Genomic DNA, 25,305 nt, shown 5'->3' with positions numbered 1-25,305 from the left:
TCTTGTACTTAGGTTAAAAAAATTAGTGACAAACATGTAAAAAAAGAACACGGAGCTAAAAGAAGTTGATTGGCTATGAGCTCAGTACCAGCCCACAGTGTGACACACTGCAGGAGAAAGCCCACCTCGGCAGCATGAGTAGTGTGTCATTTGCAGAGCAGAGATGTCACCCTCCCACTGGTTCTGTGCTGACGAAATCTTATGGGATCTGCTCTGGAAGACACATTTAGGAAAACACCTGATGAGGAGGAGGAGGAGGAGGTCACCGGAGGGCAGTCAGCCTAGTGGGAGCTCTGGGAATGCTGTTGCCTCAACACTACCAGAGCAGTGGGGCACAGATCTCTGGCCTCTAAAGGCAGCCTCTGCTGGGCCCCAAAATCCCACTGCTACTCAGCTGAGGGACCTCAGCACCTCTATCTGTCAAATGGGGACAGCAATGGCACCTCTTACATTAGGTTGCTAAGAGGGTCAAATAGGTTAACAGCTGTCAAACATTTAGAACATTACTGTGTAGAGCTGAGTTCTAGCCTGCAGATCTCTTAGAAGAATATGACAGATGGCAGCAAATATCTGTGAGTTGTCCTAGGGATGAGAAGTTATACTTTATCCTGGAGGCTCTTGCCAACCATGCTTTGTTTAACAGAAAGGTAGAGGTGTGGCTTGTTCATTAATGAGCATTTATGTGCTAGATGCCAGGAGCATTAAAATAAATGAGACACACTCTCTAGTCCAGGGAGCACAAGGTCCATGCAGGAAAAGGTGTGCACATAATTATCACTGCAATGTGGGTTAACTGCTTTGGGCAATAAGGAGAAGGGTGATTAACCTTCTCTTGGGGAACAGCATGATGCATTAGCAGATGTGGGGCATTTCGGTAGGATCTACAGGGAAAAGTAGGAGTTTGTGTGGGAGTGGAGAGGACAGGGCATGGGAGCAGAGCTGTTATAGGTAACACCATGTATTACTTATAACACAAGGTAAATGAGGTGGCCACAAATGAAGCTAGAGAAAAGGGTAGGTTTTATCCAGTGCAAAAACACATGATTCTTTTTCTGGGAGTGTGATAAGGTGTCACTATATAGTTCAGGCTGGCTTTGAACTAATTTTGTAGCCCCTGTTGGCCTTGAACTCATGGAGATCCTCCTGCCTCAGCCTCCCAAGTACTGGGATTATAGGAGTGTGCCACCATGCTGGCAAAGGCATATGATTCTGATCTAGAAGATGCTTACAAAAATTATGAAAATCACAGCAATATGATCCTCATCCCTTGAACCTTCTGTCTCTTCTACTGTGTTCTCAATAATCCACCACAGCAAACAAAGGCTAAATAACTACATTGTGTTAGAATTTACTAGTCACCTTTTTATAGTATAAACAAAGGGTAATATGCCTATAGAATGGGAGCGTGTCATGTCCCTAAGACATCTGAAACTTGGAAGTACCCATGTGCAGAGACTGGGGCAAAGACAGGACGGTTGGGATCCTTTCCACCAAGACTGATGATGCTCTCTGAAAGGAGCTCTCTTGCTACCTATATTAGTCCATCTTCTGTTACTATGATGAAGAACCTGAGGCTGGATAACTTATGAGGGAAAGAAATGTATTTAACTCACAGTGTTAGCCCATAGTTTTGGAGGCTAATATTTTAAATAGCATGGTGCTAACTCTAGTGAGGGCCCCCCCTAGTTTTGCAACCTCATGATGGATGACATCATGATAAGAATGTGTGCAATAGGGAGAGATCACACTGAATACAGGAAGCCAGAGAAAAGGAGGGGCCAGGCTCACTCTTGTATAACAGCTTTCATATAGAGTTGATCAGGGTCTTTGATGACCTAATGACCTCACCCCAAGCCCCAGTTCTTAAAGGTCCCACCAATTCTTACCACCACAACACTGGGGACAAAACCTCCAACATATGAATCTTTGGGGACAAAACATATCCAAAGCATAGCACTGACAGATCTCAGGTACAAAAAACAGAGGGAAGGGGGCACATTATCCAACCCTCAATCCCCAGGATGTCCCATTAAATAATACTCATGAAGGATGCTATAGAAGATACAGAGATAAGCAAGCAGTGAATATCTCCTTCAAGGTTCTTACAATCTAACATTCAAAAGCAATCAATGATTTTCACCATCACCACCCTTAAATGCTAGGACCAACACCTCTCATCATAATGGAATAACTGGACTAGATGTGTCATCCTGTTGTAAAAGAAAATATAAACCTGAACAAAACACAACAGCAGATACTGTTAACTAATGGACAATAGGTTGTGAAGGATCCAAGTGTAAGGAAGGAAATAGCAAAAAAATGAGCTTTCTTTCCCCGTCCTGACATTCTCCTTGGGTATTCCAGAGAGGAAGGTGTTTGCAAGGTGGTCCTCAAGTTTGACCCATGGATCTCTGGCTGAAGGCTGGGCTGAACATGCACATGGTGAAACTTTGGCAAGGTCTAGCAGGAGTCAGATGTTTTGGAACTCATAGAATACCATTAGGGTATTAGAGGCTTCAGATTGTTGGAAGACACTGGAATTCCAGTCCAGCCAGAGAGAAAAACGCTATTAATAGTGCAGCAATGAGGTAGACACAGAATTAAGGATCATGCTCCTTTTAAGTTTTTTTTTTTTTTTTTAATTTGTGTATTTGGCAGGGAGCACTTATTCCACTGAGCCATCTCCCCAGCCCCTAAAATTTATGTATTTGGTACAGGATCTCACTATGCAGCTCAGACTTGCAGTGATCCTCCTGTTTTCAGCCTTCCCAGTACTGGGATTACAGGTGTGCACCACCACGCCTGGACTTGGTGACCAGCTCAGCGCACCCAGTCTGCATGGCCAGCTGGGCATGCCTGGGACAGTGCCAGCATGGCATGTGGTACCAGGGACCTAACCTGGGTCCTTGCGCTTACTTAGGCAGGGGTTTAGACCACTGTGAAAAAAGATAATAGTAAACAAGAACCTAAAGTGCCCAAGATTGGAGTGAGCAGATTTTACAGCATTATAAGTACGTTCAAGGACTTAAAGGGAAATATGGTATCAATAAGTAAAGACAAGGGGAAGCTTAGCACACAAATTAAACCTATAAAAACCAATTAACTTCTAGAACAGGAAAGAACATTGTCTAAAATAACTCACTGGGTGAATAAAAGAAAGAAGAAGAAAATGTCAGCAAAGTTGAAGGCAGAATCCATAAAAATTCATTCTGGAGGAAAAGGGGGTAAAGAGACTGGGCAGTTTTTTGTGATAAAAGCACAAAGATGAATACACATACAATTAGTCCAGAAGAGAGTCAGAGAAAATGTGAGACAGAAAAACAAGTTTCAAATGTCCCAAATTTGATAGGGGGAAAAAAAAAATCAACTTACAGATTCAAGAAGTTCCCTGAACCCCACATAGCATAAATACAAATCAAACCACATCTGGATATATCAGAGTCAAGCTGCTAAAAGTTAAAGATTAAGAGAAAATCTTGAAAGTGGCCTAAATGAAAAGACCTATTACCTACAGGGAAATTATGATACGAGAAAAAACAGACTTCTGAGTATTAGGGGTAGGGAATAAAGCAATGACTTTTTCTAAATACTGAAAAGGAAAAAGAAATCTCATAAATTCAGAATTTTATGTCCATGGAAGATAAATTTTAAAAATAAGAACAAAATAAAAATGCTTTCTGGATGACAAAGAACTTGTCACAGCGCATCGGGACACTGGCTCCCGCCCGGCAACCCTAGTGTGTCCTAAGTTCTTCTGGAGCTTGGGTGTCTGCCAGTGGAGGCGGCATCTCTGACGCGAGGTGAGTACCAGGTGGGTGAGGAGGCTGGCACTCCCTGGAGGGAGCCACTGGCTCAGCAGCTCACTCCCACAGGCAGGCCCACAGGCATGTTCCACAAGGCCAGCTTTGGTGGGAAGTGGCAACAGCAAGACGTGGCTGTTGTGCGTGGCAAGGCCTGCTGTCAGCACAATGGAATACTTCCAAATTGGTTAGGAAAAAGCTACTTCTCCAAGTCCCTACTCCTCTGCTCATCACTTTGATTTGGCAATAAAGGATGGATTCCTGGCAAGCCGGGTATCTCCGGGACCCTGCCTCAGGACTCTGGCTGACTTCTGCACCGATTAGTTGGTGCCTGGATCTTGCCAGCTGTTAAAGATGTATGACATCACTCCTGTAGCTCGGCGGGGTTGCTTCCCAGTTGTGGTGTTCTTCTGAGAGTGGAAAGACAGAACTCCAGGAAGTTTGGGGACAGAGTGGAGTGCCTGCTCCTGGAGCCTCTTCTGCCCTGAGAGGGGGTAGAGAGGCACTGAAAGCCCCAAAATTAGCTTTCTAATTCTGCCCAAATGTTCAGGGACACTTCTCTCTCTAGTAAAACCTCTGTTCTAATCCCTTAGGCCATATTTTTCCTTTATAAAAGAGGATATTTCATAGTACTTAAATAAATCTCTTCAGCTCCACTGAGTTGGAATAACACGCTTAGCAGCTTAAAAAGAAAGTGACCTTTCTTGCTAGTTGGTCCCTCGGCAAGGTGCCCTTCCAGGAGCCCATTTTCTCAAGGCTTCTGTGGGCAACTGGTCCCCTTTCAATGCCAACACTATGGAACACAGTCTGGGGTTCTAGGCAAGTCTGTTGCTGTTCCCTCACTGAAGGGTTATTTACGATTTGCAGTGGGGACAGCATCCAGTTATCCAGACCCCCAGCACCAGGAAGACAGTTCTCAGTCACTCCTGAAGACCCTGTTCTAGCCACAGAAGTAAACATTCTTCATCCTCGCTTCAATTTCAAAAGAATTGGTGATTTAGGGGTGCATTCTGTGTGTCTTCTCAGGAAGATGGGGTAGGTTATCCCAGCATAAGGGGCCATCAAAGGCTGGCCAAGCAGCCAGGAGAGGGGGAAGCAAGGTTGACCAACAGCACCAACCCTGCCAGCCAGCGTGCTGTACAGGCTTTGTAAACAGGCTGTCTGTGCTCAGCCTCAGGTGCTTCTTTACCTCCTCTGGGGCGCTGAATCAAACCATAGCCTAAACAAACCACAGTAATTTGCTGAGCCCTCAAACACTCATTCTTACTCAACTGTGAAACCAATGTTTTTGTTTTCAAATAACATCTTCATGAAACAGAAACAATTTACTATTTCACCAAGGTAGGATATGTTTTCAAAAATCACTCTGATTAATAGTTAAAATCATGCTTAAGCAGAACCAGCCTTCTTTTGGTGTAAGACTCTGGCTTGTATAGCTTTCCATCAAACTACGCCACAGCAGAATAGGCCACGTTGACAGAGGTATGGCAGAGCCATCCTGTGCCTCAAAGCCTCACCCTCGGCTGCCAGTCCTAGTTGTGGTCCTCACTTCAAACTCACCCAGTTATCTCTGTCCCCTTTGTGGTGAAATGTGAGAACCACGACATGAAACATCAGGAAACATGCCAGTGGGCCCCATGTCTGTCACAGGCGGTTCAGATCAGCAGCCCTTAAGACGTCAGGAGCATGAGAATCCCATTGGAGTCTGGCACACACACACGGCTGAGCCTACGTCTCACAGCTTTGGATTCATTCTGAGACATACCTGACAGTCTATGTCTCTAAGGGACTCTCAAGTAAAACTCAAGCTGCTGGTCTGGGACCACACTTCGAGAACCTCCGAGCTACTTGCTTTTTTTTAAGGATTATGATTGTGAGTGAAGCAAGAAGACATAATCTATGAAACAGAAGGGGGTTAGAGCTCAAAGGTAGGCCAGTCCAACAGAAGATATAGAAGTGCTCCAATGGCCCACCCAAATAGAAGCCCTCTAGTTCCCTGGACTGAGATGAGGCTTTTCTTTTTCCTTTCTTTCCTGGGTATTTTCCACCCATGCCCCCACAGAGGCCAGATGTCTGGCAGTCTCCTGGGAGCCCCAGCAGGGGCCCTGTGGCAGAATGAAAGGTGGTTCTTCCTCCAGCCCATGGGTGGCCTTTCCTGAAGAAAAGCATTCACACCACTAATCAGGCTGTCAACATACAGCTCTCCAGCTCTGTGTGCTCTCCAAGGGGGTCCTGACATTTCTTAGAGTTTACATAGGGCTCAGTGAAGTCTTTAACGACCTATTTTTTTTTCTTTGAGACCATCTATTTCCTAATAGGATAGATTCATGTTTTGCTCTGATCATTCAGCTACCTCTTCTTGACACAAATAACAAGAAACTAATTAGCTGGCCTGCAGAAAAGGTGGTCAGAAAGGAAGTTAGTAAGACCTCAGGCAGAGAAGCCAGGCTTAGACAGCGGTTCCTGACTTACCCCTGGGCCATGAGGTAAGTTGGGTGCTCTTCTCGTGGCAGGGAGAACTGATGTTTAGGTGTCTGGTAATTATAACTATGGCATCTACTGGGGTAAAGAGTTGTTAGTGATTTAGCCCTTTGTACATCTGGAAGCACCTTGACATCCACACTTTCATTTGACTCTAACGAGAATGCTAGGGGAAAAAAGAGGAATGGGGATGACTTGGTGGGTAACATAATGGAAGAGTGAGGCTCAGTAGAAATAATGGACACTGAATCAAAACAGTGCTCAGTACTCACTGTGTCTGACCAGCAGGGCTCGTCTTTTTTTGGTGTTATCATCAGTGAAATGAAAGAGATAGATTAGGCAATTATGAGGTCATTTCATAGGTCTCTGGTTCTAGGAATCAGCTATGTAAGAAAAAGGACTCGTTCAAGGTCACACATCAGTCATGAAGTAATAACACAGGAAGCTGTGTTTCCAGGCTGACTCTGCTGAGAAAGCCATCAGAGCAGCCTCCCCAGGGCCATCCAAAGCCATCTCCCCACTTCTTGGCTACAGAGCCCTAAGCTACCCTCTGACCTTGCAAATGCTGCAGAGGTGGCACGGTGGAAGAACACACAAGGCTCGCTGACTGTGGCTTGGAGCCCAATCTGGTCAGCTGCTCATTACTGCAGAGCAGTCTGTCTGCTCTGGCATCTCCTTCCCAGGGCAGCACAATGGGCCACAGCCCCATGGCAGGCCCTGTGCCACATAAAGGGATATGGAAGTGAAAAGCCATGTTATCCCCTAATGAGAAAGATGGAAGGGGTGAGAGCCAGGCTGCTCCATAGTGCTGGGTGGGTCATACTTAGCTCTGAGTAGACTTAGCTCAATCTAGTCCCTAGCGGCACCATTTAGCCTATCGCTGGCAATGGGCTGTATCAGTCTGGCAAAGGGAACATCTCTTTTGTAAGCACAGAAAGGTGCTAGAAGCAGCCCAGATGAACCTAGTCTTCCTCAAAGAAAACCAGGACCCATCAAACTTCAGGAGAAGTTAAGCCTATTTATTTATTTTTAATGGTACTAGGGATTTAACGCAGGACCCAGCATATGCTAGACAAGCACTCTCCTCCTGAGCTATGCTCGCAGTCTAGGTTAAGTTGAGAGGGCTTGGCTTGTAGACATCATTCTCCAAGCACACTGGAAAGAGCAGATGCATATGTCTGACCCTCACAAATCCACTGTCTGGAAAAATGATAAGCTCTTTTTCTGAGACTCAAAGCTTCTTGCTACATGGAGTCCACCAACCCAGCACCTTTCTGTCTGCAGTAAGTTAGTAGATGGCCATTCTTCTATCTGTTCAGTACAGTCAACAAAAGTATTTGAGGGTCATGTCTTAGGCACAGTGGTCAGACTCCAAGTGAAAAATCAAGAGGTATGGAAGCATGGATGTTCCACCTGGGAGAGATCAGATGTAGACACAAACGCGCAGAACGGTGGAGAACAATGAGTGATAGAAAGTGCAGGTTATGGGACAGGAAAAGTGACAGGGATGTTCAGATGAAGGACAGGTTAATTCTAATCCAGAGTCCAGGCAGACATCCTCAAGAAGAGGGTACACCAAATGTCCCCCCTCAGCAGGATATGAGAGCCCAGTTCTAGGGCCCCTCCTGCTACCTCAGTGTGTAAGCGTGAGAAAGTCATTTCTCTCCATTTTCAAATGGACCATTTGCCCTAAGTGCCTCACAGCATTATGAGGATTAAATGAGAACTGATTTAAATGCACATTGGATAAATAAAAGCACCAAATATAAAGCCTTTTCATCATCACTGGGGGAAAGAGGGCAGGAAGCTAAAAGCAGAGCTCAGAAGGGAGGAAACAGGCTGGGGGCGGGTGGCATCCGCCAACTCCGGCAGCGTGGGGATGATGTGGGCACTACCAGGTTAGTCACCAGTTCCAATTATTTTTTTTAACCTCATACAGAAAATTTATTGAAGTGAGCCCAACAAGAGTAAGTCAGAACATCTCAATTCTTCTGCATTGGAAAAATGCAAGTCCCAACATGGGAAAGGCCTGACAAGACAACAACATGGACCACAGCCCCACCCTCCTCTCTGAGGCCCAGTTCTCCCATGGGCCTGAGCTCAGTGGGTGCTAAGCACATGCCCATGAAATGAATGGATGGAGTCCTTACTGCTTTCCAAGGGATTTTGCATTTGTGTTCATTATGATTTTTAACCACAAGCCAGAGGGACAAACAGGGAATAGATTATTAGTTCTGTCAAAGATGGGGAAACAGACGCTTGAAGGACCATTCACATCCACGCTGACAACCATCAGAAGGGGCCCAGGCCCTAACTCTTCACAGTGGTGCCTGTTTACACCATGCCATCCTCCTGGAATTATTACTGCAATCAATCATCACTACACCAAACTCTCTTTCCCACTACACTGAAGGCTACAACATGCTGTTCTAAATTATTGCCCTGTGACACTTCACTCAGTCAGCCCCCTTCAGCTAGCCATCGTGAAACACATCTAGAATCACAGTATTCAGGAGTCTGAGACAGGAGGATTGCCTTGAGTTCAAGGCTAGCCTGAACTGTGTAGCAGGACCCCTGTGCAAAAATCTAAATCAAATCAACACCAAAACAAAATAAAACAAAAACAGACTGTTCATAATACACTGATTCTCTAATGCACTGGTTTGTTCCAATTCAAAAGTTGTTTTTATGGATTCTCTGAGTCTTTTGCCAAATAAAAACTGATTTGGGTTAAAACCTTTGGTTCAACTGTTTGGAGTTATTACTCAATAGAAGAAAGAAATGGAAGAAACAGCTCAGGGCAATAGGAAGACAGAAAAGTGTCCTATTTATTTTATTGGGGTTTTTTTTTCATCACTGATATTTCTACCTACAGAGTCCCCTGTAGGTTTTGACAGATGGCCTGACTGCAGGAAAAAGGGCAGAGGACAAGTGCCTGGGGAAGGTGGCAAAGTATTTGTGGTACCAATGACCCCGAGGCAGCTATGCTGATGTGGGGACTGGGCTGAGCCTCAATTCTAGCCAGTGAAGGTAGGACAGGGACCTCCTGTGCCAGGCTGATCGACAAGAAGAAAGAGCGGTGGAACAGGGGCCAAGAGTGACAGAAAAGCAAATGTAAGGTCAGAGCTTCCTCTGCTGTTCATGACCCTCCCCTAGTTGTTGACTGTTAATAGTTTAGGGTATACCAGCGTCCTCAGGGACACTTTACTCTAATAAAGAGTTCAAAAGTACAAAGTTCTTGATAGAAGGCTGGAAATCACTTTGCTAATATCTGTTGAGGAGACCCTGGTGATATGCTCAACTTGGGGGGCTCAGGCACCCCCCAAATGACAGGAACCTGGACAGAAGAAGGGACAGAATGTCTGAGAACTCACAGCTCCTGAAAGGACAGGGATCAAGCAGGAGAAGGCTGTCTAGACCTTAAAGGAAAACAATGCCAGTATGACTTTTGTCCCCACCAGTGCGTCCAGCTCAGCTCTGACCTGTGTGGCTGGGGGAGGAGCTAAGTTTCCTACCACCGGGGATCACAGCAGGCACCCTCACACCATGGCTTTCTTACCACCCAAGGGGCAAGGGCACCATGGATCCCTGAACTGAATCATTAGCTAAATCATGCACAGTGAATGTTTGTATTAGATTAGCCATCCCTTCCCACTGTCCACTGACTTGGAGAAAGGGACACAGAAAGGAAGGAGCAGGTGAGACCAAGCAGACCAGGCTCATAGGATAGGAAGCCTCACCAGGTATCCTGAGCAGACAGTAGGCTCATGACATGGCTATGTGGACAGCAGGGATAAGAGGACATAAGAAGCAAACTTTCCAACCACACAATCCTAAATGCATGGAGCTGGAAGAAGTTTTGGAGGTCATCTAGTCCAACCTTCTTGTACAGCCTGGAGTTGGTCACGGCCACGTGACAGAACCAAGACTAGGAATCGGATCTCTGCACCACCCCCAACTAACGCTTTTCAAGCCAGGGACCTTTCTAGCACTTTCTAGCTTCCCCCAAATATTTATTGTGCTCCTCTGATTACCACGGCTCAAGGGACACTGTCTGGAATGTGTTCATTCTTCAGGATTCTACAGGCCACTGGCCACAGCCTCTCCAGCCAGACATACCTTGTGCGAGTAATGCTGATCCACGATCCTTGCCAACCCAAAATCCCCAATCTTGAGCACAAGGTCCTCTGTGCTGATGAAGATGTTGGCGGGCTTCAGGTCCCTGTGCAGCACGTTGGCAGAGTGGATGTACTTGAGCCCACGGAGCAACTGGTACATGAATAGCTTGGCGTGCTCTTCCGTCAGTGTGCCCTGCTCCAGCAGGCGCGCCAGGTCAGTCTCCATGTATTCCTGGATAATGTAGGCCACACTGTACTTGAACAGCTCACCCTGAAGGTCGGTGCCCTTGGGCCCCAACACCTCATACACCTTCACAATGTTGTCGTGGTCCAGGCGCCGGATGATTTTGATCTCCCGCAGCGCATGCTTCATGCTGCGGGAATCACTCAGGGTGATCTTCTTTACTGCCACCTTCCGGCAGGCCCGGCTGTCCACGGCCGACAGCACCAGCCCATTGATGCCAAAGCCCAGGGGTTGGAAGTCAACAAAGCGCCCACCAAGGTCGTACCCATAGACACTGGCGAAGCAGTCACCCTTCTCGGCCATTGTGGCTCAGTGCTCTAGGACTGCCCATGTGATGAAGGGGCAGGCAGGAAAGGCCAAGTCCTGGCTAGTGGCTGCTCCAGCACACCTCATCTTGCAAAGTTCGGCAGCTAAGGTATGTTTTTGCTCCTGGCGCAGCTCCCTGCTGGCTGAGTTGTTCAGGTGTCTTCCTTACTGGGGTGGCGACAGCTGTCCACTAACTCTTCTGCTCCCAAAGTCCTCCCTGATGCTTGCAATGGCTCATCCTTTCTGCAGATCTAGGATCATTATCTGGGGGAAGGTGACATTTCCTGTCACCATGCATCTCACAGTACAATGTGCAGCATCTCTCCCCTTTGAATTCCTTTTTGTCAGAGGCGGTCTCTGGCTCAAGTGCAGGAGCTGTTTGCTGAGCTCTATTCCTTTACTTAAAAGGGCCCAAAGCTCAGCTGATTCAGAGCCCCCCTCTATGTACTCAGTAGTATGAAGGAATCCTGTCAGAGAGTTCTAAAGATGTCTAGGGGCTTCTTTCTATTTCTGTCAGCTTTTTAAAAATCAGCTTACCTTAGAGTTCAAAAACCAAACCAGTGTGGTTTGGGAAAAAAGCTAGAGAAAGCCAAATACTTCTCGTGTGCTTTACACAAGTTACGCCTGATGTCCCGAGTCCTTCTGGGCAAGGATCCTCCAGAGCCTTTGGATGTGGGCAGCATACTCCTTCACCACCTGGACTGAGATGTCTGGTGTCCGCAAAGAGCCTGCAGGAACGTGGCACACTTCAGGCCGAGTCTCCTTCCCTGTCAAAGAAACAATGCTGGGTAAATTTCCACACTCTGGCTCCAACACCTTCCCACTGCATCTTTTGTTAACTAGCTCAAGTGTTATTTGATCTGTCCAGCCAGCTGAAACACTGCTTGCTCAGGGGATTCCAGCTTCGCACAGCTTGCCACCCTCCCTGCTGTGTGCAGAGCTCCCTGGTAGACAGGGAAGACGGGTTGATTTGATAAGGCCATCACACAGTGTGCCCTTTATGTCAATGCCTGTCCCCCAAGGTTAGTGTGTGCAGACTGTGGGTGGGGGTCATCCCTTCTGAGCTTTGCAGAATTAAGTTGTTATGCCTTTGAAACCCATACATCAGCACTAGCTAGGAAGTCAAAAAGAACTAGTTGCAGACAGAAAGTAAAAGATCAACAGTCTTTGTTTTCCCATGTGGGCCTCTTTTCTTCTTTTGCAAATGCCCTTTAATATTTTAAGAGGAAATTTGTGTGGACTGAGATTTAGTGACACCGGTATTGCTTGTTCCCCACATTAGGGCAAAAGCACACTTACAAAATTACAAGGAAACTATACTCCTACCCATAAAAAGGTCTCTCTGCTCAGAAATGAGGGCACCGACGTCCCGGTGCTATACCAGGCCTGGCAATGTGGGCAGTGTTCTCTCTGAAGGAGCCTTGTGGCTCCTTAAAGCAATGGGTCTAATGCAAACTTGACTGCTCTGCTCTGGTGGCTATAGACTCAGATTACAGGCATAGGACCTAACTTCAGAGGAAAGAACCCTTCAAAACTAGCAATGTCAGCTCAGAACTCTGAACTCTAGCTTCCAAGAAAGTGGCAGGTTTTCTACATTCACCCAGCCCCTAATATATAAGGAAAGGACACTATATCCAGCGCAAAGAAGGAACCTGGCTGTGCTCAATTCTCATGACACACAGGGGCCCCTGTAGGGACACTTTCCTACCTGAACTCTGCACAAGTCTGCAAATGATAAAGGAAGCAAAAGCAACCAAGAACCCAATACTCTCAAATTGAGGAGGGAAATTACAGAACACAGATGATCAGAAATGGTAAGTAATAAGATTTCCTTTGAGAACGTATGAAGGAAATTTGCCATGGGCCTGGAAAATAGCACGTGCTCCACAGATGTCACCTATTGTTGCTGCTGTCAGACATTTTCTTACATCTGAATAATACGTTGCTAACTTTGGGGGTGACTTGCCAAATCTTTAGGGACTCTACTCTGCAGTTTTCATTGGGTCCAGCAGCAAAACCAGCATAGATTTACAGAACTTCATCCTGGGAAGCAATCTTAGCGAACACGTCCCATGGTCCCTAACTTGGGATGGTACTGGCCTGCCTGGCCTCTCTAAGAATTACTATCGGCCTTTACTCAGAAGGGCCAGATTTATTAAGCGTTCTGTCACAAAGCCCCATTAGTGAATAACTGACATTCATCCTTCCATCTCTGAATACTGGGAACATCTCTACCTAGAGACTTTGGTCCAGGATTTCACTGCAGATGATGACAATAGGGCTTTGTGAGCACCATTTCAATGCTTCCAGAGCTAACAGCCACTCCACACATGGATAGGTGAGTACTGTTTGTGCTGTTCGTGGATGCCTGGCCACTTAGGGGTGATGCTGGGGCCACCTTCTTAGCCAAACTCAGGAGAACCAAAGAGCTCTGCATCCCCATTCTGTCTGTTCTCTGACTCCTGCAACCAAGCCAGGTAAGCTTCTTGCTCTTCTACCCACGTGGGTGATCTGGTTCCCAAGGACATAGCCAAGATAGACAATCACATATATTGCTCTCTAAGGACAGACAGCTAAGCTTCTTTCCCATTCCAGTTCCCAATGGTTGTAAACAGACAGGAATGGACCCCTATGACATCACAGCAAGCTGAAAGGATTTGGTGGAAATTGCTGCAATGCAGATAATGTGAATAATTAAGAGGTACTGCATTTATTTTTAAACTCTTCCTTTTCCTCTCACATGTGGGAGGGACTGCGTGTGTAGATGTCTTTCTCAGTGGGTTTCCCAACAAGCTGTCAGCTGGAGTGGGCAGGTACCACATTATCTCAAGGGGGTTCAATTCCAGCCACACCACCTTCCTTCCTCTTGGGCTTCTAAATATACTCTTAACTCCTGCCTCACTTCTCTGCTGAAGCCTTCCGGGTTCCTGAAATGTTCTCCAGCATCCTTCCCACTTGCTGAAATCTTGTCCATCACTCAGAATCCAGCTGAGGCCTCCCTTCTTCTCTGAAGTGGCTGTTGCAATTCTCATGACATCTCTTCCTTTTCTAACATCCTGCAGTGCTCACCTGTGTACTGTATCTGGCACGTGCTATATGCTGACCTGGGCTGTTGTTTAGCATTTTATCTATCCTCCAGCTCAACTTCAGGCTTCACAAGTACAGTGCACAGAGAAAGAAGCTGTGGATGGGGAGGATCCCCAGTACCATGGACTCTGCCTGCAGAACTGTGCCACCCACATTTCCTAGAAGGCCAGCTGCGTGTCCCACTCCCGCTGCTCTTCTCACAGCAAGCCCAACCGCTTCAACCAGCCCACGCCCCTGAACTTCACCCTCTTGGTCTCTCTCAGAACTCCAGCTCTCTATCCAGGAAGCCCTTGTCTGCCTAATTCTCTGTCCCTCTTCTCAAATCTTTTTAAACTTCCTTCCCCAGTTCCTCTGCAATATTTATTGTAAATCCTCTGCCATTCTCCACAAGTGGAATGATTTACAAAACATCTCACCCCTGTGAAATCTTAGATCAGTGATTCATTTTGGGCATGATTACTGAGAAGCATGACCCATCACACCGGATAGGGACAGCCTGGCATCTGAACGCAGCCTCTGTAGGGGATAGAGAAGGCTCCACAGCTCTCCGGGTGAAGCACTTGCTCAGGACAAAGCCCAGCCATTTTCCACACGCAGACAGTGGCTCAAAGCGGCTCAGAACCCCAGGTGTGATTTCAACCTCGGGAGCTCACATTCACTGCCCAAGACAGAAAGGTCGCCTGTTGAGCTGTGCTAGAGGACAGCTCAGCAGGACAGCCAGCAGGAGGAGCGCATGCAGCTCCCTCCAGGGCAGCCAGGGCTCCCATGGCTACTATGGAAAGCCCTGTACTAAAACTCAGGACTCAGGACAACGGGGCTTTAGCTCACCTCTGACTCCTCACTCCGGCAATGGTTGATTCGAAGTCCGTTAATTATTCTTTCACTCATCCGGGATTTTAACACACAGAGGCAAAGCAGAGACAAGATGGTACATGCCAACTGTCCCTTTCTGGGATCCCTGGGGCTCTGTTTTACAAATCGGCTTTGGAGAATCTAAATTTAGACTCACCTCCCTGGCTGCTCAGATCCTCCCAAACCTCGTGCTTTTGACTTCCAGCAGGAAATATGGTCCCCCTGTGAGGTGCTGACATTTCACAGACACTGCTTTCTTCCCTTTCCTGATCCCTCAAAAACCTGCAGTCAGTTCTCAAGCAGGGCTGATATTTACGGTTGATGAGCTTGCACACTGCACAGTTTAGGTGGTGCCATTCACATCACGGTTGGGTCCAACTAATTCCAAAGTGCATGGTCCTGCCACTTACTGGAGCCTATGTGCATGAAGTCCTCTAGATCAGGGCTCAGTATGCTTCTTCTACAAGAAGCTAAAGAACAAATATCTTAAACTTTGTATGGCAGAGCCTGAGTTGCAACTGCTCAACTGCTTTTGTAGCACAAAAGCAGTCACAATTACATGTCAATAAAACTTCATTTACAAAAATAAGTGGTGGGCCAGCTTTGGCCTGAGGGCTATAGTTTGCTCACAAGGTTAGTGGACTGGGGAGATAGCTCAGTGGTCTTAGTGCTTGCCTGGCAAGCACAAGGACCTGGGTTCGATCCCTGGCATTGCATGCCATGCTGACCTCAGAATCCTGGGTGCTAATACTGGGCGTAGTGTCACATTCCTGTAATCCCAGTATTGGAGAGGCTGAAACAGGAGGATCATTACAAGTCCAAGCTGTGTAGCGAGACCTTGTATCAAAAGAATTAAAAACAAACAAAAAAAAAAAAACAAAACCAAAACCAAACAAACAAGGAGTGTGGGAATCAGAACTCCTTCCTGGCTCTTCTTACACTCTCATTCTTTTTTTATTTTATTTTATTTTATTTTATTTTTTTTAAATTGGACACATACCTTTATTTATTTATTTACTTATTTATTTTGTGTGTGGCCAGCTCAGCCCACCAGGGGGTGGGCGGGCTGGCATGTGGTGCTGGGGGATTGAACCGAGGTCCCTGTGCTTTGCTTGGCTTAGCTTGTTCTAAGTAGGTGCTTTAGACCACTGAGCCATCTCACCAGCCCCTACACTCTCATTCTTGAGCTTAGTCTCCCTACTGGGGGACCCTGCACCAGGACACACCCCAGTTTCGTTGAGCTCTCTGTCAGCTTTGTCCACAGGCCTAGCCCTCTATTCCCAGAAGCTTTTCTATCTGGCTCGAAGTCCATCCCCTTCTGATCCTATGGTTCAGTGGATGTGCCTCACTCTTAAACCCACTTGTGGTCTCATCAACTGTGGTCTCATAGAGGCCTCTGGGGAGATGGCAAGAAGCACGGTGAAGAGGAAGATGGTGTCCCGTCTACTTAGCCATGTCTAGATGAGGATATGGTGGGGTTGCCAGGGGCCAAGACTTTTGCCTGATTATTTCAGGTGGGTCTCACGATAACCCCAAGGGTAATAACATCTTTTTCCCATGAAGCTCCCAGAGGGCAGTGATGTGCAGTCACCCTGTGGTGGGTGAGGAATTGCATGGAAATCCAGGTCAGTCTAATTCCAAAGTTCACGTTCTCAACACTTTATAATCACATCATATTAATCCAAGCAAGCCAAGAGCCATCTAGGCAAATGTGACCTTTCAGGCTTAGCAAAAGGAAAACTTGGAGCAGATACACCTTGTAGAACTTCTTAAAACAGGAGTCAGCCACCTTTCTAGCCTGCATTCAGCCCCATTGTGGATACCACAGTTAACAGGGATGCACTAGATCCTTCCACTGGACAGACCCAGCTGAGAGTTACCTGGCTCAGTGTCAACAGTGCTGAGACTGAAAAGTTCTGGAATAAACCGTTAGTCATGAGTCATTGCTACTTGGTAGCTGAACCAGACCTATTTGTGTTTCTATGGAGAAGGCAGAAATAGTCGAGGGCAAGGGTGGATGTACTAGATCCTTCCACTGGACAGACCCAGCTGAGAGTTACCTGGCTCAGTGTAAGGGCTGTGGTCACTTTGTGGTTAATTGGGGAAAGGTCTCTTCTAAGTTCTTACATGTGATTACACAATGATTCCAGCTTGGATCAACAGGTCCTTCTTGCTTTGTACTGTACACTACTATTAGCAGCCTTTTTCCTGAGCCACTGCACACCAACTGCACTATCCAGTCCCTGCAACAGCCCCACATATTTCTAAAAGCCCTTGTCAGGGATGTCATCTCTCAAACTCATTCCCAATGAGAACCTTGAATCTAAACTAGTTGTGATAATCCAATTTCCCTTCAGCAGGGATTGGTTTAAGGTCGATCATGAGACCTAGCCTTTTGGAAAAGCTTGTGGTGGGGGCATGGCTGAAGGAAAAACTTTCCTCCCCAAAGATGAACAAACCCCACTTGCTGTATTTAGGTGAAGCTGTAGAGGATGTGATGTTGGGAATGCAGTAGTCATCTTGAGACCAGGTGGGGAAAGCCAGCACTTGAGACCCACGCTAGCACACTAGAGTTGGTGGGTGAACAGCAGGCCTTGCAGATAATTCCAAGTAGCGGAGCCAGGTCAGCAACCTTCTACCTTCTACTTTCTTGTCAACAGAGATCATTGACTGTAGGAGTCCAAGCAATTGTAAATACTTACTGTCCTGGCCAGGCAGCAATGCTACCCACTCTGGGTTGCATTCCCTTATACAGTGTCTTGGAGTACATGCCCATATGGGACTGCCACCAAGAAAGGAACAGGAGGATTTCCATGGTCTTTAGTTCTTGGAGCAGGGATAAGAAGAAAGCAACAGAGGCCCAGAAGAAAATGTTCTCACAAGGAACATTAGACCCTGAGGTGGGGGATTAATTCCTCCTGTGCTGCTTTTTCTTTTGAACATTACATAACAGCCAGGGAGAACAAAGGCTTCTCAGGGCTCCCAAGAACACTGAAATAGCAGAGACATTCTGGCTGCCTCATCAGAGACCCAGTCCCCACACAGGCAAAGCTAGGGAAGGTGGAGCGGTCTGGGCCCCTGTGTGTGAAGCTGGGGTGCTGGGGTGGGAACAGAGCCTGCTGCACAGAGGCACCCACTGAGCTTGAGGCTGGGGAGTCCAGCCTCTGCACTGTAAGTGTACAAGGGGGAGGGAGGTGAGCTACATAGGGGTGCCTCAGTCCTGCTTTTTGATGATTCCTACATTTGAATTTTGCAGATTCAAGGTGAAAAGATAGTAGATGAAGGCAGTTCCTTTCAAAATCTAACTTAGTGCAGTTATGGCTCTTACAGCTAGCAGGTGAAGCCCTGTTTGGGCTGGCTTTGCTAGGCTGTGCCTGAGGAGAAGCCGTCCCGGCCGGGGAGTGAGCTGCAAGGCACAGCCTGCACCTCTAGTTCCTTGCTCCAGAACTGACCAAGCGGCACACACAGGACCTCATGCTTCCTATGAATTCACAGAAGACTCTGTGAGCCCGCATGTTATGAGCCACCATGGCAAAGCAGAACTCCTGTGGCTCCAAGGGAGCCCAGGGCAAGGGACCTGAGGTTCCCTGCTAAACATTTGCTGCCGAACAGTGGCACCACTTCTCCCGACCTGCAGAGGGAACCCATGACAGGGACACTAAAAGATCCCAGTTTTGGAGCAAGGAGTCACCATCACTTTGTATTTAGACCAGAAGTGGCAAAAGCCTGGTGGATGGAAAACATCATACATGCTATGGCTATGCCACTTTGTATCTAGGGCACATTAAAAAAAAATCAGTCTTCATGCCCTCAACCGACGAGGTGGGAAAGTCAGACTCTTCACACAGCTCTCTCCCTCAGCCCTGAGTGGACATTCTAGCCCACATGAACCACCACCATCCCTGAACTGAGCTCCCCCTTGCTGCATGGGGGCTCTCGCTCCTGGACCACACCTGCCTTGCTCCCCAGCGCAGTCCAACTCTGTCCAGGCACTGGGCATGGGCACCTGAGCTCAGCGAGGCCCAACCTGAGGTTTCACAAGGACACAGTAAGGCAGTGTCCCGTGTCCCATTCCTTGAGCAGGCACAGCACAGTGTCATGTACGGCACATGAACTGCAAATACCTCTCCCTCCTCTGCCTTCCACTTCTCAGAGAGTCGAAGTGACTTCCTCCAGGTCACTGACTGCAAAGCTACCCCGTCACTGCAGTGCCCCCATCTCTGACAGACTTGGTATGTGTTTCAAATTTCTAATTTTCCTAGCTCCTCAGAGAAGGATTTGTTCTGCTTTCTCAAGTCACTTGGGGGACTGACATCCTTCTCAGATGTCTCCAGCCTCCTAACTCTTCTCACCAGCCACACAGAGCCCTTTGACAATATCCTGCTCTCCCCCGCCTCTGGGCCATTGCACACGCTGTTCCTTTTATTGGGAAAATTTCCCCTTCTCTTCACTGGCTGCTTCTTACTCAAGTTAAGTGGCCCTTCTTCCAGGAAGCCGTCCCTGATGACTCTTTTTCTCCCTCCGACTGGCTTAGGTGTTCAGGCTCTGTCTTCCAGGTCCCCTCCTCACCTTTCTTCCTGTTTCAGCTTTAATTGCTAATGCTTAGTATTGTGGAAGCTCAGTGAGGGAAGACAAGCACACCTTTATTGTGTACCCCATCTATTCCTGGTCCTTAACAAGCTCAATAAAAAAATATTTGAGGAGCCTGGCAAGCACAAGGAACTGGATTCGATCCCCAGTACCACACGCTGTGCAGACCCCAGAAGGGCACCATTGAAACTGGGCAAAGTAGTACATGCCTGTAATCCCAGCACTGGGGAGGCTGAGATAGGAGGATCACCAGCAGTCCAAGCTGCATAGTAAGACTCTGTATGAAATAAAGAAATAAAAGATTTTTTAAAAAGAAAAAAATATTTGAGCAGAATGTTCTGAGAAGTACCAGCCACTCCCACAGCATTATGTGTGTAATACTACTTTTTTTCCCTACAAGGGTTGTCAAGTAAACAGGTAAATTGCACAAGTCCTATTGGAGTAAAATCCTGGATTCAGTCCTTTTAAATTTCAGAGTTCTTGACTTCACCCCATTCATGCTGGTGCATTATCTGGGTAATACATGTACAGAGAGACCTCCTGCTATTCCCATGGAGGCTAATTATTTATAGGAGTTGTGTTCAGAGGCCAAAACACTGTCCTTAGAGCAGGAAAAAAAGGGAAACACTCCTCATGTGATCGCATCCTTGTTCACAAGAAGCAGAAGTGGCATTCTGGCGACTCAGATGACAGCAACATTCCTGGGCCTCATGGTGCTATTGTGGAAGAGAGCTGGAGCCAGGAAGATTGAGTTCTAGTTCCACGCTATCCGTGAGCCCTCCAGCAAGGGTCTCAGCTCTGTGAAGCAGGTATAGCAACACTGTCCCCTACTCATGGGGAGGTGACCAAACAGACCAGCAGCAGGAAAGTACTCCCCAATGTAAAATGCACAGGTCAGGATAACGGTCATGACCACAGGTCAGCTGTACCAAAGTGATCAACCTCCATGGTGGCATGCACTGGCTCGGGGTGGGGCAGGGCACAGGTGTCACCCTTTTATGTGCCTTGGACACATACTAGCACTCCTCCAATAGCAAGTAGTAGCCACATGGCAAGAGGTGAGTGCTAGCCTGCCAGTCATTGTCCTTAGGTTTTGAGCCTCTTTTTGAGGGGTCCAAATAGAAGCAATTTCAGGCTAAATTATCTCTACCTTTTCTTCCAGTATATCCTGAGACCCCCAGCCTGGGATGGGACACCTAGCAATGAACCCACCAGGCATCACCTCTGGCTAAGCGGGCCCATGCCAGCAATGCCACTCATTCTGTTGCCACTCACCACACACTTCAGCCATATGTCCCCCTCCTCTGTGAGCCCCACCTCACAGTTACTAAACCCAGAGAGTCAGACCCATGAGCCACAGAGAGCACATCACAGGGGCAGGACTCCTGCCAGAGCCATGCGATCCTGTGCTTGCTTTTCATTTTGTTCCTAGCTCCCGCAGGACAGAAAGGGCGGATAGAAATTATTGTCTCTGCCAGCCCAAAAGACATCACACACACACACACACACACACACACACACACACACACGGGAGGCCACTGGGCTCTACTGTATGTGGAGATGACAAGACAGGCACAGGTGGCACTGTTGCCTGGAAGGCAAAGAGGACAAAGAGAAAGCAACAAGCAGAGGGTGGGGGGTGGCCTGACGAACCCACCCTAGGTTCCTGGAAAGGGGAAAGAACAGGGGCTGGAGATGATGTACTCTCTTAGTGGGGTTTAGCTTCCTTTGGAGAAAAGTGACTGTTCTGGCTCTTAGGCCTTGGACTCGTACAGATCAGTTAAGACTTAAGAGAGCAGGAACAGAGGCAGCCTTGACTGAGAGGCGAAGAAAGCTAGAGCCAGGGGGTGCAAAAGGATTCTTACTGGGTCCCTAGGGTGGTGGGGCCAGGTTCTGCAGAGCTGCCTGCTCATAGAGCAGCCTCTCCAGGCATTTGCTGGGCTTCAGGAGAACCCCTGGGATCCCTAAGCAAGGAAGGGGATCCTGACCCAACAGACAAACAGCTGTGCATAGCAAGGCTTTCCTAGAGCCAAAGAGAAGTCCTTCTTCCCAAACAGTTAATAATAGCAGCTACCATCTTTCCAACTGGAGACCTCTCTTTTGATGGAGAGCAGGGTGAGCAGTCAGTCCTGCCCCAAGGAGTGGGAAGGAGAGCATTGCAGAAGGACCCCAGGCCCATGGACAGCCTGCTGGATGGTGCCTGACACTGTGCCAGGTCTCTGGGGCCAAGCTCATGTTTGCTGGATAAGGCAAGCTCACTCCTGCTAGTCTGAGGACAGCCAGGCACAGAAGATGTCCCCTCAGGTATTAGCGTCATGATGAATGATTCATGGCGAGCAGATGACCTGATGTGCACACGGATCCATAGGAGGCCAGACATCCAGAATCCTGACACCAGCAGCATGGTTGCTCAGGGCTGATGAGGAGGAGGAGCTAGCAAGAGGCCTTGAGGAGACCAGGGAGGGACCACAAGGAGGGAGAAAAGGAGAAGGGGAAGGAGAAAAGGAAGGGGAAGCAATGGGAAGAAAGAAGGTAAGAAAGGGTGGTAGGGCTTCACCTCCATCCCCAGAGGCAGCCATCTGTCTTCTTCTTGAGTTGCTTGGGTGTCACTAGCACTTGGCACACACTGGCTACCCGCACTGCCTAGGCAGCTCAGACACACACTCATCAAATCCTCACTGCAGAAAGTGCGGGCGCCTTGGCGCAGCCGTAGCAGAACTGCACAGCACTGCACGCTGGCCTGACAAATGCAGGCCTGTCTGCAGGCAGCAGGGATCAACACAGCTCTCCCGGCACATGGAGTCCTGGGACAGGAACCGGATTTCCCCCACACAAGGCAGGCAGCTAGCTGGGAGCCCTGGGCAGGGCTGGCGCCTCTGCCAATGCAGTCAGATGTTTGGCTGGCAGTGGGCTGGCTGGTGACGCAGGAAAGCATTCCTCTGCCTTTCCCCCTCTCTCCACACTGCAGATAAGTGAACCTCAGGATCAAGGGGTCCTGAAAAACCAGTCCAAGCCAGATCTGGAATGGTTATGACCTGGAGCTGTCATCATGTGATGAGAACAAGAAAGAAGCCATTGGGTAAGGGCCAAGGATGCCAGGGACAGGCCGGGATGAGCACTGGCTCTCTCAGCACCAATCCTTTTCTATCTAGAGCAAGCTGGTGAAATGACTGCTCCCCCAGAGAGGGGGGAGAGGAGAGAACCCCCCACTCAGGCAACCTTCTAAGTGGGAAAAGGTTGCTTTTAGACCTAATCTCTATGTCACCACCAACAGAATCCTCTTCTGTCTGCAAGTAGTGGTCACAGTTGCTTTTAGTCCTGAATCTACTCCACCTGCGCAAATTACAAATTAGAGCTCAAATTGTGGGCAGACATGGAGTTGGCGCCCAAGAGGTCTGGCCTAGGACAGCCAAGAAAGGGATTCAGGGTGGCCTTGTGCAGTACTGAGCCTAGCGTTCCTAGAAAGGTCTGGCCAACCCGAACTGCCACGGAGATTTGCGACCTGGCTCATTCCTTTGTTCTGTTTTCTAAGGCCGTTTTCAGTGCTTCTTCCACAATAAAATGTGAAACAGGACTCTGACTTGATTGCGATCCCTTCACCCCGTGAAGCATTCAGTTATGACTCGGACATGACTGCAGAAAGAGTGCCCCGGCTTACATCCCATATTTGTCCTTTGAGTTGGCAGAAAGAAAAAAAAAAAAAAGGACTAGGAGTAAGACCTGGGGAAATCTTGGTGCCACCTCCACTATGAAGCTCCTCTCAGGGCCGGGGGACAGTGAAACCCTTTCTTGGAGACAGGGGACTCTGTCCCCTCTCCTTCATCCACAGGTTAGGTGGTGGGTATTTGTCAACATTCAGAGTCCGCATTCTGCCAGCCTCTTGTCCCCACCACAGCAGCAGGGTGCCAAAGCCTCTTGCTTTTGTTCTCCTATAGCAAGAGCACTGCAGAGTCCGGGAATCCCTGGGGAGCCACAGGTTCCCTCTGCCACTTCCTGCACCCCTTCCAGCCCACCCTCCTCTCCGCTATCATTATCTCTAAATCACATCTATTCATTCCATATTTATTATTGATTTATTTCTGAGACAGGGTATCACTCTGCAATTCAGGCTGGCCTTGAACTCATAGTGATTCTCTTGCCTCAGTCTCCCAAGAGCTGGGATACAGGTTTGTGTCCCACGCCTGGCTCCATGCTCCTAATTAAACATGCTTTGAACAGCTCCCTGCGGCCCCAAGCTCCGTGCCCGAGCTCCTCCCACAGCCCCACACGCGGGCTAGACCTGCGTCTGTCTGCTTGCGGCTCCTCACGCTGCAGCCCACACAGCAGCCACACAGGTTGGAGTGATCTTCCCTGATTCACCACGTCCCTGGCACTTTCAGGTCCCTCTGCATGTGACACTATTTTTCTTGTGCTTCCCGCGGGAGTACACTCTTCCTTCCAGCTCCTGGTGCACGGGCACACACCTGAAGTCAGCACATGGGATTCACGTTCCCAGGGGTCTTTCTTCCCACTAGACAGAGAATCCCAAGAGCAAAAAGCCTGCTGGTGGCTTTTCCCCTCAGCCATACGTAGAACTGACTTGTAGTAAATATTTAGCAAAATGCTGATATTAAATGAAGACAGGAAGAAGGGGTGGGAACAGGGCTGGGGACTTGAGAGTAGAAAAAAGGGAAGAGGTGTTTCGGGTAGCGATTCCCAAAGGTCCCTTCCCTTGGAGAGTTGACGTTTGAGGGAACTGTCTGTTCTACAGGACGAGAGCAGGAAGGCTACAGAGAGCACGAGGAGGAGCGGTGGATGCCTAGGCATAGAGGCCGCAATGGAAAGGCACCTGGACCCCGAGGCCAAGAGCAGCACACAGTGAGGTCCGGTGGGGGGGCAGAATGGGGGCGGGGCGACAGCACTGTGTGAGGGTGCAGCAAGAGGTCTGGAGCTTCGAACATGGTCAGAGGAGGGACTTAACCAGTGGAATCCCGGCCTCTGCACACTCTTGGGCATCACATGCGGGCAGGGTGTCAGCAACTCCGTAGCAACCTAGTTCAAGCAAAATCCAGCCTATGAGATCCAGTGCACACCATCCCCTGGGCCGCTTGTTTCTTTTTTGTCATTCAGAGCCTTACCCTGACCAACCCAGGAGGCTAAGTGCAGGCTGTTTCCGGAGACCGAGTGCAACGTAGACCCTCCAGCTCACACTCCTACTTCGCTTCTTTAGGGGCAGCCACACAGCAAGATACCATGTGGCTTATGAACAATTTTGAGTAAGTCTTACTTCCAAATTGTGTTGCCTGGCTCTTCTGGAAGCCTCAGCTGCGGTAGATAGCTCTTTTATGCTTTGGTAGCCCTAGGGATAGCAATAAAATTAAGATGAAAATGCATTTGCAAAGCAACTCTCCACTGTCCAAAGTACTTGCCTGTAGTAGTATTTAATATTTAATACTTTCATGTAATATGGATCGAACATCATTCCGTACGAAGCAGGGGGAATCCAGGAACAAATGAAACAGACCCAAGCCCTGGCACCATGAAGCTTACAGTCCAAGACAGAGGGGCTGATGTGACAAGAATAAAGCAGTTGACCACAAATGTGATAAATGCCTGGTGGAAGTGTACAAGATGCTAAAGGTCGAAAAGACAATTATTTTGGCTGAAAATGACAGGTCCTCTGAGGAAGTGATATTTAAATTAAGATCTGGAGAGTGAGCTGAGCCTAAGAGGCAGTGCACTTTGGGCAGGGGATTAGCACATGACCTTAAGAAGTCTGACATTGGAGGATCAAAGAAGAAGAGGAGGAGGGAGTAGGGGAATAGGAGGGAGGGGTGGGGAGGGGAGG

At 48.2% G+C, this 25,305-nt stretch overlaps 1 protein-coding gene across 3 annotated transcripts in view; it reads right to left on the bottom strand.

Moving 5' to 3' along the window:
• Positions 1 to 25,305, bottom strand: part of Mapk4 (mitogen-activated protein kinase 4) — a 155,767-nt gene that overhangs the window by 42,945 nt on the left and 87,517 nt on the right. For all 3 annotated transcript variants that reach the window (XM_004623656.2, XM_023714958.1, XM_023714957.1), the window contains exon 2: positions 10,401 to 11,716. In XM_004623656.2, the coding sequence (XP_004623713.1) occupies positions 10,401 to 10,946 (546 nt within the window). In that variant the 5' untranslated portion in view covers positions 10,947 to 11,716. The remainder of the gene's footprint in view (positions 1 to 10,400; positions 11,717 to 25,305) is intronic.

This window comes from Octodon degus, unplaced genomic scaffold, assembly GCF_000260255.1.
Source record: "Octodon degus isolate 3935 unplaced genomic scaffold, OctDeg1.0 scaffold00003, whole genome shotgun sequence".
NCBI lineage: Eukaryota > Metazoa > Chordata > Mammalia > Rodentia > Octodontidae > Octodon > Octodon degus.
Note: the sequence above shows the minus strand (reverse complement) of the source record. Positions and strands in the feature narration are given on the sequence as shown.